Source organism: Cervus canadensis, chromosome 20 (genome assembly GCF_019320065.1).
Source record: "Cervus canadensis isolate Bull #8, Minnesota chromosome 20, ASM1932006v1, whole genome shotgun sequence".
Classification (NCBI taxonomy): Eukaryota; Metazoa; Chordata; class Mammalia; order Artiodactyla; family Cervidae; genus Cervus; species Cervus canadensis.
In genome coordinates, this window is record NC_057405.1 from 25,669,405 (window position 1) to 25,685,299 (window position 15,895).

Genomic DNA, 15,895 nt, shown 5'->3' on the forward strand with positions numbered 1-15,895 from the left:
GTAGCCACAAAATTAAAAGACGCTTGCTCCTTGGAAGAAAGGCTATGACCAACCTAGACACCACATTAAAAAGCAGAGACATGAGTTACTGCCAACAAAGATAGGTCTAGTCAAAGCTATGGTTTTCCCAGTATTCATGTAGAAATGTGAGAGTTGGACTCTAAAGAAACCTGAGCGCCAAAGAATTGATGCTTTTGTACTGGGGTGTTGGAGTAGACTCCGGAGAGTCCCTTGGACAGCAAGGAGATCCATCCAGTCCATCCTAAATGAAGCCAGTCCTGAATATTCATTGGAAGGACTGACATTGAAGCTGAAACTCCAATACTTTGGCCACCTGATACGATGAACTGACTCATTAAAAAAGACCCTGATGCTGGGAAAGATTGAAGGCAGGAGGAGAAGGGGACGACAGAGGATGAGATGGTTGGCTGGCATCACCGACTCAATGGACACAAGTTTGAGTAAGCTCCGGGAATTGGTGATGGACAGGGGAGCCTCGTGTGCTGCGGTCAACGAGGTCACAGTGAGTTGGACAAAACCGAGCAACTGAACAGCAACAACAACCTCATTTGATCTCTCTGATGAACCACACGTCTCAAAGGCACACAGGCATCTTCTAAAAGCTCTTCAAAATGAGGTGGATGGAGGTCTTGTATAGAGTGGGACTTCAAATATCTGGCAAATTTAATGGAAGATCTACCACATACTCTTGAGAGTCCCTTGGACTGCAAGGAGATCCAACCAGCCCATCCTAAAGGAGATCAGTCCTGGGTGTTCATTGGAAGGACTGATGCTGAAGCTGAAACTCCAATACTTTGGCCACCTCATGCGAAGAGTGGACTCACTAGAAAAGTCCCTGATGCTGGGAGGGATTGGGGGCAGGAGGAGAAAGGAACGACAGAAGATGAGATGGCTGGATGGCATCACCGACTCGATGGGCATGAGTTTGAGTAAACTCCGCAAGTTGGTGATGGACAGGGAGGCCTGGCGTGCTGCGATTCATGGGGTCGAAAAGAGTTGGACATGACTGAGAGACTGAACTGAACTCAACTACCACATACTGGATATTTCTATCACAACCCACAGGAACTCATAGATTTCTTCTCTTTCTTGAAGTTTAACTATGGAAATCAGTATCTTTTATTTCCCTGTTTAAGCTTCAGGGAAACAACTCATCATTAATTTCAAGGAATAAACAGTCACAATAATCTTTACTAGTTAATTTGTAAAACTGTGTGTGAAAACCATGAAAGGTTAGTTCGGAAGAGACCAACTGCAATTATTTCTCAATCATTTTCAGTGATATCACATTATCAGAGCAATAAGAAAGAAATATTCAGGGCATACATGTTTATGTGTTACACATGTTAGATCTCTATGAAGCACTATGGACAATTTAAAGGTCAAGCAATAAAACAATGCACAGACTATACTACTAATTTATAATATACATAAAATTCAAACATGATTTACGCATGAAAGTAATATTTCCCATTTCTAACTCATTCAAAATAGCAACATTCAGTCTGAAACTAGACCTCTTTAAAGAGCTACTGTATGTTTTCCAGCCCATTACCTGATGTGCAGCACATCAGATAGTACACACCAGATAGTGCAGTAAATGAACCAGAAATAACGTGTTTTAGAAAGACAGCGTTTCCTAGATTAAAAACAGAAACGAAAGAACACGTTCTCTGCGGCATCCACAGCTCAGTAACGGAACGCAAAGGACACACTGCCACGAGTCAGTGGTGTCTGCAGAGCTGAGGACAGGGAGGCAGCCTCATCAGGCACGCTCACTCTGTCACGCCAACAAGGAAGCACAGCATCAGCAGGAAACAGGACCACATCACACGCAACTTAAACTCACACACAGGAGCACATGTCCTCCAAAACAAACCATGACCAAGAGGAAGAAAAGTAAAAAAAAGAAAAGAAAAAACCGACAAGTTGAGCCTAAATAACTACTCCCAGTTTTTCAGTTAAAATTTGTTGTTGTTTCAAGTAACAGCAAACACTAACAATCAGGAAAAATTTATATTTCAAAATCTTAAGTGTAAGAAAATACTATTAACATTATTATTACTATTATTATTATTTTTGGTGAATCCAGAGAAATGTTGTCAACTGATTTTTTGCCACAGAACATGTCAGTTAACTTACACAGCACCAGTAAGCTCAGGATGTGATATGTTAGAACAAAGACGTTCATCTACTACAGGCAAATAATCTATTTTCACTCTTTTATAAACTGTACATCTTTCAGAAATTTTAAATCTGTTTGCAGCAGCACATTATATGCCACTTAAGGATACTAAGTTACTCATACTTTGAAGGCTAAACCCTGATCAGAACTTAGTGATATATTATCTACTCTGTAAAATGACACGTGGCACTTCACTTGGTTTTCACCTTTCACAGCCTTAGGGCCACATTCGTGACTAATAAAAGTAAGAGCCAGCACTCAGCGCAGTGTTCGCTTTGTGCCAAGCCTGAAAGAATACAAATACACACACATACACTTGTTCAATCTTTATTATAATGCTGTGAAAGATCTACTAAAACTACCCTCATTTACAGATGGCAAAAAAAGTTAAACTTGTCCAGTATCACAAAGCTACAACAAAGTCTCAGACTGTAATCTTAAATTCAGTTTTTACTATAAGAGTGACATCTTCCTGTCAAAGATGCAAACCACACAAAAATGAAAGTTCCCTTCCAAAAAAAAAAAAAGTTCCCTTCCACACATGATAGTGATGGTTGCACAAAAATGTGGAAGAATTTAAAGCCACGAAAACTTAAAACTGATTAAAATGGTAAATTGTAATGTGTATTTCACCCAATAAAAAATTCCTATCATTCATTTTCTATGCTTATAAGCATGAGTAAAAATATGCTTAGAATAATGTATATACAGTGAGAGTTTTCTTAAATAAAATTGTGTTATGTATGCGTGGGTGGGACAGGCAGACTGCATTTGATGACACTGCATGGACCTAGAGTAACCTGCAGCTTCAATCCTCCAACAGCGGCATGGAGGCAGCTTGCAGACCAGAACCATTACAGACACAGAGCGGTACCAGGCACAGTCCTGACCCCAACGTGGGCAGGGCTCGCTTCCTCCAGTCACCAGCACGCCTTCTGCTTCCACCACTGCACTGGAGGACAGCGGCACTCTCTCCTTCCATTAAGTACGTGTGTGCTCAGTCCTCAGTCGTGTCTGACTCTTTGTGACCCCAGGGACTGTAGCCTGCCAGGCTCCTCTGTCCATGGGATTTCCCAGGCAAGAATACAGAGGGGGTTGCCATTTCCTACTCTCGGGGATCTTCCCGACCCAGGAATCGAACCCATTTCTCCTGCACTGCAGGCGGATTCTTTACTACTGAACCACCAGGGAAGCCTTTTATATATAAACTGGCCTTTGGAAATCTCAGAAAGGCATTCAACACAAAAAAACAAAGTGGGGCTTTGTTTGTAATCAGCTCCTGCAGCTAGTGAAGGGGCCATGAAAGTCAACTTACGCGAGCCCAGGGGAATTTGGGATCCTTTAGAATGAGGCGGTGGAAGCATCTGCTTAGGGACCGTGGTCTCTGTGGCAAGACTGATACCTGTGTCAAGTGACTGGGCTCCACAAACCTAAGGTGAAGAACTCTCCCAGGCCTGTGTCCCGCCTCACAGAGAACATGCAACAAACCTGTCCTCTCCTCTCTCTCCTGAAGTCTCCTCTCCATAGGACCCTCTAAAACATGATGGATTAAAACCCCCATCAATTCTCCTTGTTACTAAAAAGCCAAGCATTCACAGAACTGTTGAAAAACAAATCCTTTTAACTTAAATGAAAATATCTCAACCTTGCAAAATCAGTAAACAAAATCCCAGCGTATTTCCCCACTGAATTTCAATGATGGTTAATTTGACTTACCACATTTGGCTTGCTAAACACATTCTCTACAAAGAATTCTCAAATCACCTCAAAACTTTTATTTTTTACTACAGGATAAGATTTTTTTTTTACCTGTTTTTTTCCTCCATATTTTAAGCTATGTGATTGAAGTACCTCTGTTAATAGTTTCCTGATAGGAAGTTGGTTAAAATTTCATCTGTTAATAGATCATTTAGATAATATAATATATGGGTTTTCTGTTGGTTTTTCAGGCACAGCAGATGGAGATTTTGTAACAAAGGCTTGTTACATGGCAATAGGGTAATGATAAAATTGCAGTTTATCGTTTCATGTTAATAATTTGAAGACTGGAGAAAATGTTCAAGATTAAAATGATGCTCAACCTTTAAAAACCACTTCTATTTTTTATTTTCAGTATTTAAAAAGAACAACTGAAGACTATATTACCATCATTATAAACATGACCTGTTCCCTAACCTTTTTAAGAGTATTCACATGCTATCACTTCTGTCTGTATAAAGGATGGGAAGGACTTGCCTTCATTACCTCCAGTTTCAGAAATGCAGGGTCCAGAGATTAAAGACTTGGGGTCAATTCTCTAGTGAAACAGCAAAATCTGGACTAGAACCAAGTCTTCCGACCCCAGGACTAGTGAGGCTCTTTTCTTTAAGCTGCGTTTCACAGAAGTCATGCAGTTACAACTGTATTATAACTACAAAGAAACCATCTAAACTGTGAACATTAGAAACCAGCTTTGAGCTTATAATTACCTGTACTGTTAAGCACTGAGGTAACTAGCTCAGAAACTGCTGCACAGCAGAGCCTCAGCGCGCCGTCTCTCCCTGCTCCGACCTCCACCAAGCCCGGCATCTCGCCGGTGCACAGTGCGGGGGCAGGCGGCGTGGCCACAGCGGTGCCGGGCGGTGGGCGGACACAGGCAGCCCCGCCGCAGGCACTGAGGCCCAACGTGGCCTCTTCGCCAAGCGCCCACCAGCAGCACAGGCTTTGCGGGTTAAAGGAAAGCTCAGAGGCCACAAAAGCCACAGAACATCAAGGTGTTAAAAAAGCTTTTCAGATAAATATTTTAAAATTTAGAAAGAACGAGTCTTACTCAAATTAAATGGTTTAAATACTGTAAATCGGAATAATTTAAGAAAAATAATTAAATTCACATCAGTTACATCTGGTGCGTACAGATATGTGCACACACACCCAGACAAATGGAAAACTCTCCCTTTCCAGCGAGGAGGCGACCAAACACTGTGTGTGTGTGTGTGTGTGTGTGTGTGTGTGTGTGTGTGTGTAAGCCGTGTGTGTGTGTATGTAGAAGCCATGTGTGTGTAGAAGCCGTGTGTATGTATGTAGAAGCCATGTGTGTGTGTGTAGAAGCCACATGTGTGTGTGCAGAAGCCGTCTGTGCAAACAGCGTGTCAGGACTGGCCCCTGAGCAGGCACTGGGCTCCCTGCTGGGGAGGAGCAGTGCTGCTCCACCAACACGCAGAAACAGTGGCTGGTGGACAATGAACGTAATGGGAGCTCCGAGGACAAGGAAAGCCTGAGGCAGAGGGAAGAAGCTTAGCTGGGACAACCTCATAAAGAACGATAATGAAGGACCAAGGACCCCTTGAAGAGGCCATGAGCAGTAACAGAGAAGCAGCTCCAGTCTGAAAGGCAGGGCATCAAATTTACAATCAGCCGCCGGCGGGTAACTTCTTTCTCCTTTACCTTAAGATTTCAGACTAATGTTGGTAGACGACAGTTTCTACTGCACATGTTCCAGAAATTGAAAAGAAAGGTTAAACGTCTGAGCTAAAGAAAGCAAGTTGTTAAAAATCAGTGCTGCAGCTCACATGAACAGGTCTGCCCAGCACGCAAATATGACAGCCTTGTGAAGGCCATTTCTACTAACGAGAAACCCTCGAGGCAGCTGTCTATCAGCCTTGGGTATATCAGAACTCACCTGACACCAAAAATCCAAGTGAGTAATGGTAAACAAAGCACTTAAAACAATCTTTAGTGCCTTCTTCTTGGTCTATTCCAAGTGCCTTTGAATGATATTGTATATAAACTAAAAGGAAATAAGAATATAACACTTTGGATTTTAACAATATTTTTAACACTAACATTTTTAAGTTCTATTGCTAGGTACTCTGATCACGCTTTATATGAAGTGTCTGAGTTAAATCCTCACATCACCTCCAGTGAGTTTAACACAGTAAGACGGGTTTCAACACACCTCTGCTGGTATAGCTGGAAACCTCCACTGCTCTCAGCCTTCTGAGCAGCTTCTGCTGGCTCCCCCACACAGAAGCAGTGCCCCTCGCTTGTCCCAGGTTAAACCAGCTCTTGGGGCAGCTGTCCCACCTCCCAAGAAGAGGGTACCAAGGGTGAGGCTGGCCTCGCTGCCCAGCAGGGCACAGTCCCAGCTTCCTGCTGAGCCCAAGAGATCCAGGCCCCTCTCCCCCGCCCCCCGCCCCCGCAGCCACTCCACCCGGCTGGCGGGCCAGACCGACCCCCGCCTCCTCCCCAGGCCAGGCACCGTCCTAACGCTGCGTGCAGTCTGTGGCGGCAGCTGAACACCCTGAACACGCTCCCCCGGCACCGTGCCCAGGGCCGAGCGCCCCCATCCACCCTCTGCCCTCTCAGAGACTGGGGCTGCCTCCTTAAAGCAGATGCTCAACAAAGGATGGATGAAATGCTTTCCAAACACACAGTACAAGAATGTTTCTTGGTTACAGTGGGTAAAACTGTTAGGGGAAGCACACTGACTGAAACCCCCCACCCTGGCCAGGCACCATAGTAACCATTTCCATGAGCTGTTTTATGACAGGAGGTCCTGGCAAGGAACATGGAACTAATAAGCCTCCGCCAACCGGAAGAGTTCGGGAAAGGTCAAAAGGAGACACCACCTGTCAGACCACCTCCCAGAATCCTTCTCTCTGGCGTCCATCTTGGCTGACCAGGGCGTGCACCACCAGGAAGGACTCAGAGTCAGAATGATTGGCTAAAGACAACCCTGAAACTAATCCCATCACCATAAAACCCGAGACTGTGAGCCATGTGGCAGAGCTGCTCTCCTGGGTTCCCTTCCCTCCTGCTCTCCACCTGGGCGCCCTTTCCCAATAAAATCTCTTGCTTTGTTAGCACATGTGTCTCCTTGGACAATTCATTTCCAAGTGTTAGACAAGAGACCAGTTTCAGGCCCTGGAAGGGGTCCCCCTTCCTACAACACAATGCTAGGCAGGCAAGTGAACCTACTTCTGTTGGGAGAAGAAGGAAACAATGACTCAGAGTGTGAAAGTCCCGGCAGTATGGCTACAAAGCCCTCTCAGTCCCCATCCTACTCAACCACGCCATGTTTGGCCCTGGCTGATCCTTCCTCCCTGGGGACCTGCTGTGAGTCCACGTATTCCTGAAGACCCTGCAGCCCTGCGAGGGAGACCTCTGCAGCTCCTCCTGGTCTCCCCGCTGCAGCCCCACACACCGCGGGCTTCCACGCAGCGTCTGCGCTGGCTGAAATGCCCTCCCTGGCTTTCTCTCTCCAGGCCACCACGGCAGTGAGGTCACACTTCTCCCTCTAAATCAGAACTGCATCCTCAGAACACTCTGCCCGTGGCCCAGAGCACTGCCGCAGTCACAGTGCTGCGCATACACGCGCGCACACACGCACACGCCTGCTCACGTCTCAGGCAGCCTCCTCACCGACCCCACTCCCCTCTCCCACAGCTCTGCTCCGAGTACCTCCCTGACGGGACCGCTGAGCAAGTTGCAGATGGGCTTTAAATCACAGGACTCTTTATAAAGGGGAGGCCCGAGGACCCAGTTGTCTGGGGGTCGCTGGTCTTTCCCAGCTGCCACTCACTCTAAACATGACCCCAGAACACAAGAGGTTTTGCCTGACCTCACTGTGCACAGCATGAAAAACTCATCTGCCTCTGACTAGCAAGAGAAGGCCTGAATTGAGGAAACTACCGTGCCAACGTGGACTTGAGCATTACGCCAGGTTTCACACTGCACTTTCACAGCCAGCGCTCTCCCAGTCCCACTATTCCCTGAGCAACGCTGCTCTGTCTTCTCGTTTCTAGATTGCACGCGTATGCACCCCCAACTTGTACAACTAGACACACACAGAGCCGCATTCTCTGGAATTGACCAGAGTTCCATGAACTCGCCTGTGCTCAATAAACATTAACTGAATTCATCCTTTACCTGTGTCAGTGGCATTAGCTGGTCACAATCTATTTGCACAAATAATATAAAAAAAAAAGTCAAAAAGAGTTGTATGAGATTTGTTATATTACTAATTTAGCACAGGCAGCTAAGAACATGTTAAGTGAGTGATGCTATGTTTTTCCTTACTGTTCCTGACTGAGTGTGAACACTTAGCCTTGAGCACACCCTTGGACACTGAAAACTGCCAACCCTAATTCTTCACTGGTAACTACTGAGGCATCACCCTAGGGAGGAGCGAGTCTGAAGCAGAAACGGATTAAAGAAGGCTCCTTCCATGAGGTATACTGAGACACTCTCCTTAGTGGCAAACTCCTTAAAGCTTTATAAATCTTCATATTACTCAAAGAACCCTTTTTATTTTCCACGCAAGAAACCACTTAGAGCTTTTTCCTTAATAAAAATGTTACTTAGCATTCCTCTGGATTTAAACACACTTGGCTTCATGAAATGAAATAAACTCCCATGCGTGTTACTTTGTAAACTCAAGTCATAAATGCTCATTTGAAGCATATTAATTTTCAGGCTTCAAATTGTTCTCAAAAGTTGAAAAAAAGATGACTTAGAGTTAAGTGAAGCCGTTTATTTTTCAGTTAATTTTTCTTCCTGCTAAGTAGGGTTTCGCAGGTGGCACTGGTGGTAAGAACCCATCTGCCAATGCAGGAGACCTAAGAGATGCAGGTTAGATCCCTGGATTGGGAAGATCTTCTGGAGGAGGGCACGGCAACCCACACCAGAGTTCTTGCCTGGAGAATCCCATGGACAGAGGAGCCTGGCGGGCTGCATTCCATGGGGGTCACAAAAGAGTCAGACATGACTGAACTGACTTAGCATGCACACACTGCCAACTAGGTGGCCTTTAGGCTAATCTTCTCACCTGACTGAGAGGCCTCACAGCTGGTGTGACCCCTCCTACTGCGTCTGCCCCTCCAGTTCTGAGCTCCGCTTGCTGCGAGCCCGGGCAGCCTGCCCAAGGCCCCACAGACACGCTCGTCCTGCCCCGCAAACATCACTGTGCCTTGTGTCACGCTGCCCACTCAGTCACGCTCTGGACGATGACCAGGGAGCGGTTCCTGTGTTCCCTTGCCGGGTGAAGGCCCCAGAGCCCGCGCACAGTCCAGGCACCACCTCCAACTCCAGGGTCCCCCGTCCCCGACGGTCCCACGCAGCCCCGCGCCCAACGGCCTGCGGCGGAGCCTCCTGCCCGGGAGCGGGGCCGGCCGAGGACACGTCTGCGGGAAGACGGAGCTGAAGCCAGCAGGCCACGCTTCACCCGCAGCCACAGGCCTGCCACGCCTTATGGCTGGAGCGGGTGCTCACCCTGAAGACTGCTCTCAGACGGGACCTTCTAGAAAAAGAAGTCCGAGGCCGTCCTAACCAGTTGCTAAGCAGTCTGTCGGCTTTTGTCACATGAAAGCCAAGTCGTCGCCAACAGAGCCCAGAAGCCGCGCACAGCGCGGCTCCCAGTCCTGGAGGAGTCCCACACGCAGAGGACGGGCAAGCGGCACCCCGGCGGCAGGAGCTGGTGTCAGCTCTGCGCTCAGGCGGCAGGGACACGGTCTAGTCAAGCAGCTGGGCTGGTTGGGCTGGCCCTCGCCAAGAGGGGCCTAAGACCTGGCTATTTCTAGGAGCAGAGGGCAGTAATAACCAAGTACCGACCCCACTTCTAACACTAGACAGTAAGGCACAGAGTAAACGGCACTCCTACCAGCTCCTGATCATGCAGTCGTTCTTGCAGGCACAGCCAGCCGCACAAAGGCCCCTCCCGGCTATCTTTAGCGTCCAGCAGAGCCCGGCTCCCTCACCATCCACGCTCTTGCCAACAGTGACATGCCCACCACGGGGGTGAGCGGAGTAGCTGCCCCAGAGACTGTAAGGCCTGCAAAGCCAAAAACAGCTAATCCCTTTCAGAAAAACATTGCTGACTCTTGCTAGAAAGCACAGAGAGAGTATTTTATGACTTTGGGATGGGAGTAGATCAGGAAAGGGGAGCTGAGGAAAACAGGTTTATCTCGAGCCACTGGCCTGAAACAAAAAGGTTCGCTAAAGGACCATTTAAATGGGAAGTTCATATTTCTAAAAACTTATCTTGACTATCATCCTGTGTGAGACGACGTGACCCCAAATACACACAGAACCCCGGGATTCCCGGCCCTCCGTGGCTGTGTACCTGCACTAACCCTGCGGGGCTTTTCTCCGCCTTTTCTGCAAACGTGCAATGTGAAGGCCATCTCTGCCCTCACCCACATGGCCCGCCGACTTTTCTGAGAGGCCATAAAGCGGACTGCATGCACCTGCTGACCCTGCGCCAGCCCACCTCCACCTGCGGGGAACCAGAGCGCCACGCTTACCCACGAGAGGCTGCTGCTCCGTCCTCATTCGGGAGCACTGTTCTCTCAAAGTCAGAGTCTCTTCCAAAAGAACTTAGGGGACTGGTAACTAGCAGGAGCAGAGCTGTATGTGCTCTGCGTGAGGCACCAGGCTTCCCGCTGCTACCACTTCATCGGCAAGACCCCTAATCCCTCTTTCTGACCCCATCACCTGCCCGGCCACCTGCAGAACTCTTCCAGCACAGAGCTAGAATCATCAGTCAGCAGCAAATCCCCCTGATATGTCCTCACCCTCTCCTTCGAGCAGTCCCACACCCTCCTACTGTAAGCAAAGCTTGGCTCTCCCCTCAGGACACAGTTTCCTGAAGCTCTCCCACCACTGAAACAGGCTCACAGAGCCCTGATGAGACCCAGCCACGGCTGACCTCACAGAGCCTGATGCCAGAAGAGGGGAGCCGCAGTCTGAAAGGCCCACGACCCAGGGACTCTGAGACCGGGCAGAGGAAGACAGGGACACAGTGAGGAGACACGCTCTGCGGCTGTGACCAGCTGGAAGGCAGGAAGCGCAGCAGGTGACGCTCCACAAAGACAGCTCAGTGTTTCTGAGGCCAGAGGTCAAACGCCAGGAGAGGGACCATGCAGCATCACCATGGCGACAGCTGGATACCTGGGGCCAGTCTGCCATCTATCTCCCAGATCACCTCCCACCACCGTGCCCAGCCACTGGAGACCTCACGAGAGTAACTCTGCTTGTCCCAAGGGAGCAGGCTGCCTGTTCTACAAAGTCACTCCCAAAGGGAAACATCCTACACTGTTCTCTGGTCAGCAAACCCTACTGTCTCCTTCTTTAAAACAGGTCCAGAGCCGGCTACTTCTTATACCTCCCACGCCACCGCCCCCTCCGCCACTGCCCCCCAGCTCTGTTACTGGTGCCCCTGCCCCTACGGCAGCCTCGCCTCACTACACCTGACTCTTAACACAGCCGCTATGAGAAGTCCTGAAAAACCAGGTCAGGGGAGGTGCTACTTTGCTCGAATCTCTGCAATACATTTCCAGGACACTCCAAGCAGACGCCAAAGTCCTGTCGCAGTGGACCTGCCTCCCTGTGGCCCCGTATCCCAGGCCTCCCACGCTCCGGTCTCACCCATGCGGGGGCAGGGCTGCTGCGGGGCCACCACCCCCACCTGCCAGGGAGCCCCGGCTTCCTGAGATCCTCACTCCGGCGGTATCTCAGGGAGCCCCCAGCACCCCCAGCCCTATTTAAATCACCACCACTCCTCTTTCTTTCGGCAACAGCACTTAGCAACATGACCCACACCACAGCTGGCGTCACTATTTCATCACTGCCGCCGCAGAGAGAACGAAGGCTCCCAGGGCCCAGGCCTTCTCACCTGCCCTCCTTCACAGCTCTCCCCTTAGCGTCCAGGCGCCTGGACACCAGCAGACGCTGTGTGCAGGGCTGTGTGCAGGGCTGTGGGCCACTGAGTCTGTGAGCGTGAAAGTCAGGCCGGGCTCGGGCTAGCATTCCAGGTTATGAACCGGTAACGAGGCAGCAGCCCGGAGGGGAGACGCTGCGTGAAGACGACGCATGCAGTCTCAGCAGGATCTGTTCTCACTTTGGTGATACGTCTATTTTCCCCCTTTCTCTCATTTAGGGGAAAGGAAGTAAAATACGTAAATTAAGAGAACTTGTATTCAACATAATTCTATTTAGAGCGCCTGGACTGAGCCCTATTTTCAGGGCTCATAAAATCATACTTATTTTTTTATGTTTCTAATACATACCTCTTACTTTTACCACCACAGAAGATTTTCGTTAATAGGGAGTTTGTTTACAAGATATACCAACTTCAAAGAAATGACTAAAACATTCAATTTTAATTCTTAAAACAGAAAACAATCTTCTGAATAAGAACAAAAATCAATTTTTAGAGAAGTTTTATGAAGTTCAACTCCATCCTTCAACTATTTTTTACTGTTTTCCTTTAGCCGTTAATCTTTCTCTAAGCTAAAAAGAGTTTTTTTCTAAATTAATTACTGCAGAAGGCTCAGATAAAAATAACTATTTTATCAAGCTACTTTAGAACAAAGAGGAGAAGCACTTAAGAAGAGCTGACATTTACAGATAAGGACAATACAAGCACCCCTTGAGCAGAAGCCTGTTTACCTGCCAGGCAGACAACATCCATCTGTCAGCCCCAAGAACAAAAATGACATTAAACCGAGCACTTCTTACTGTCATCACACACATAACGTGAACCTAGCCACTAGATCGAAGCGTAAGACGTGTTGCTTCAGTTATCCAAAATAAAAGCTTTCTTTAAAACAGCACCTTACAATAAGGCTACACCAGAATTATTTGCTAAGGGATCCCCTCCAACCCCGCAAAAAGCTAAATAAAGAGAAGAGGGGTGGGAGCAGAGGCAACCTACTCCTCGTTTCAGTGCTGAGACAGCAGGGCCCACCAAGCCTTGGAGACCGCTCTGGCAGCTCCTCTCTCCCCAGGAGCTCAGCACCCACGTTTCCGTGAAGGCACTGCTGACAGATGCCAGCTCCCTTATGAAGATTTCCCTTTCCGTGGGAACACAGCAAACTAACCACACCGTGTTCACGTTCAGCTAGCAGGTCCCTTGGGCACACTGCCGGTAAAGCCGTTCTAGTGAGTGCGAGTCAGGGTTTCGGCTGTCTCACGGCTCTAACAGTGATGTGCGCTCTCATCACTTACCGAGTCCCAGAAGGTCAACGGTGGGCTCTGCAGCTTTCTGAGGGCTTGCACTCTTTTTAGGTTCCAACTGCTGATCTTCTTTCTTCTGCAGCTTTGAAGTAAATAATCAGAGTTATTATTTTCTTTCAAATAAATGGAACAAGGCTGTTAAGCCTCATTCAGGCATACTTTTGATAAAGTTAATCTAATGTAGCATATGAAGCATAGTATGATAAACCTAGAGCGTCTATTACCATAAACAGGTAAACATAATCACTCAACTTGAAATGATAAACTGGACATATTAAGACCCCAAGATAGTAAAAACAGAACTGTAATCTTAATGTACTGGTCTTAAGCATCTAAGCCCTTTCCGTGAACGTCCCACACTTCGTAGAAGCTCCTGCTCCCTGTGCCGCCGGGCGGGCCCCGGAGCCTGAGGGCAGGGCACATCCCCCTTCCCCAGGCTGCCAGCGCAGGCGGGCACCCCCGGCCCTACCGGGACCCAGCTGACGCGCAGGGCAGCAATCGCTCTACCGAGCCCCGCAGACATGCCGCTGCTCACAAACCGAAGGTCTGCGGCAACCTGCATGCAGCACTTGTCCTGCAAATGCTCACTTTGTGTCTCTGTGTTGCAAACATTTCATCACTATTACATTTGTTATGGTGCTCTGTGATCAGCGACCTTTGATGCTACCCTGGAAATGTTTTGGGGTGCCATGAACCACACCCACATAAGGCAGCAAACAATCAATAAACGTGTGTGCTGACTGCTCCACAAATCGACGGCTCCCCATCCCCTCCCTCACCTCGGGCCTCCTTGTTCCCTGAAACGCAGCAAGACTGAAACCAGGCTGGTTAGTAACCCTACAGGGGTGTCCAGGTGCTCAAGGAGAGGAACAGTCGCACGTCCCTCACTTTAAATTAAAAGCAACAAATGATTAAGCTCAGTGAGGAAGGAAAGTAAAAGCCAAGACAGGTCGAGTAGGGCTTCTGTACCAAACAGCCAAGTTGTGAACGTAAAACAAAAAGTGTTACTCCAGTGAACACACGCGTGATAAGAAAACAGATATAGTCTTAGTGCTGATACAGAGAAAGCTTTAGTGGCCTGAACAGAAGATCAAACCAGCTACACGGTTCCTCTAAGCTCCCTTCAACCTTAGAAAGCTGAGAGGGGTAAAGAAGCTTCCGAAGCTGAAGCGGGCAGAGGCTGGCCGGTGAGATACTGAGGACAGGGGTCGCCTCCACAATGCAGGAGTGCGAGGTGAAGCAGCAAGTGCTGACATGGCGGCTACAGAAAGGGACCCAGAGCTCGCAGAGACAGTGCATGAAGGCAGCAACACGGACAACAGGTTTTAAGGCAGATGACACGGTCTTCAATCGGAAGAAGACGCCATCTAGGACTTTCACAGCTAGAGATGGGAAGTCACTGCCTGGCTGGAAAGCTTCAAAAGTCAGGCTGACTCTCCTGTTAGGGGCTAATACAGCTGTTGGCTTAAAAGCTGAATGCCCGTTTACCATTCAAAAATCCTGGAACCCTTAAATTATGCTCAATCTATGCTGCCTGAGCCCTGTTAAGTGGGACAAATGGACTGCATGACAGAATATCTCATAGATGGTGTTTCTTCCTCTGTTGAATCTGAAAGTCACTTGAAAAGGATTTGCCATTCTAGATGCTATCAAGAACATTCGTGATTCGTAAGAGGCCCAAATATCAACATTAACAGGAGTCTGGAAGAAGCTGGTTCCAACCCCCATGGATGTCTTTGAAGGGTTCAAGACTTCATAAAGGAAGGAACTGCAGACGCGATAGCAACTGCATAAGAACTGAAACTACAAGTGGAGCCTGAAGATGTAACCACAATGCTACAATCTCAGGGTAAACCCTCGCAGATGAGGAGCTGCTTCTTACGGATGAGCAGACAGCTGTTTCTCTGGATGGAATTCACTTCTGGTGAGGATGCCGTGAAGATCAGTGAATGGTAACACAGGATTCAGAATATGACATAAACTTAGTTGACAAACTGTGCTGACGAAGCATCAGCACGTCGTACTCTCACTGCGGGCGGAGGGTCTCACTTCCCTGCTGCTGACTGCTGACTGATCGGGGTGGTGGCTGTTGAAAGCTGGAGCGGTTGTGGCAATTTCTTAAAATAAGACAGATGATGAAGTCTGCCACATCTACTGACTCTTCCTTCACAGTTTCTCTGCGGCATATGATGGCGGTTCAGTGGAATTGTTTTAGAACCTGGAGTCATATTTCTAACTGCAGGCTGATTCTCTGTAACCCCTCTCCCAGCACTCTTCATCTGCTCACCCCGCCCTTGCCTCCGGCAACCTCCAACCTGTCCTCGTGTCCAGGAGCTTCCAACACCAGGGAGGCTACACATACCCTTCCCTCCCTGACTTACCTTACTCAGCATCATGCCCTCACAGGCCATCCATATCGTTACAAATGCTGACACTGCCTTCCTTCTCATGGCTGAGTAATATTCCACTGAATATACCACCTACCTCTCTTAAGCCAAAAAAATAAAACATTCATTCAATCACTCATTCATTTCTCAAACCACTCTCCTACAGGATCACTTCTTCAACTACCTAAAGAACTCATAGATTAGTTGTTACATGAGTTCGTTGCTTGTTAGCTATACAAATATATAAATTTCTAAGAACATGTATCTCCCCTTACTTGTTTTTGGTCACTACTGTCTCTCTCAGAAAATT

At 48.1% G+C, this 15,895-nt stretch overlaps 1 protein-coding gene across 7 annotated transcripts in view; it reads right to left on the reverse strand.

Moving 5' to 3' along the window:
• Positions 1 to 15,895, reverse strand: part of SMAP1 (small ArfGAP 1) — a 159,594-nt gene that overhangs the window by 13,322 nt on the left and 130,377 nt on the right. For all 7 annotated transcript variants that reach the window (XM_043438931.1, XM_043438929.1, XM_043438928.1 and 4 more), the window contains one exon: positions 13,190 to 13,280. In XM_043438931.1, the coding sequence (XP_043294866.1) occupies positions 13,190 to 13,280 (91 nt within the window). The remainder of the gene's footprint in view (positions 1 to 13,189; positions 13,281 to 15,895) is intronic.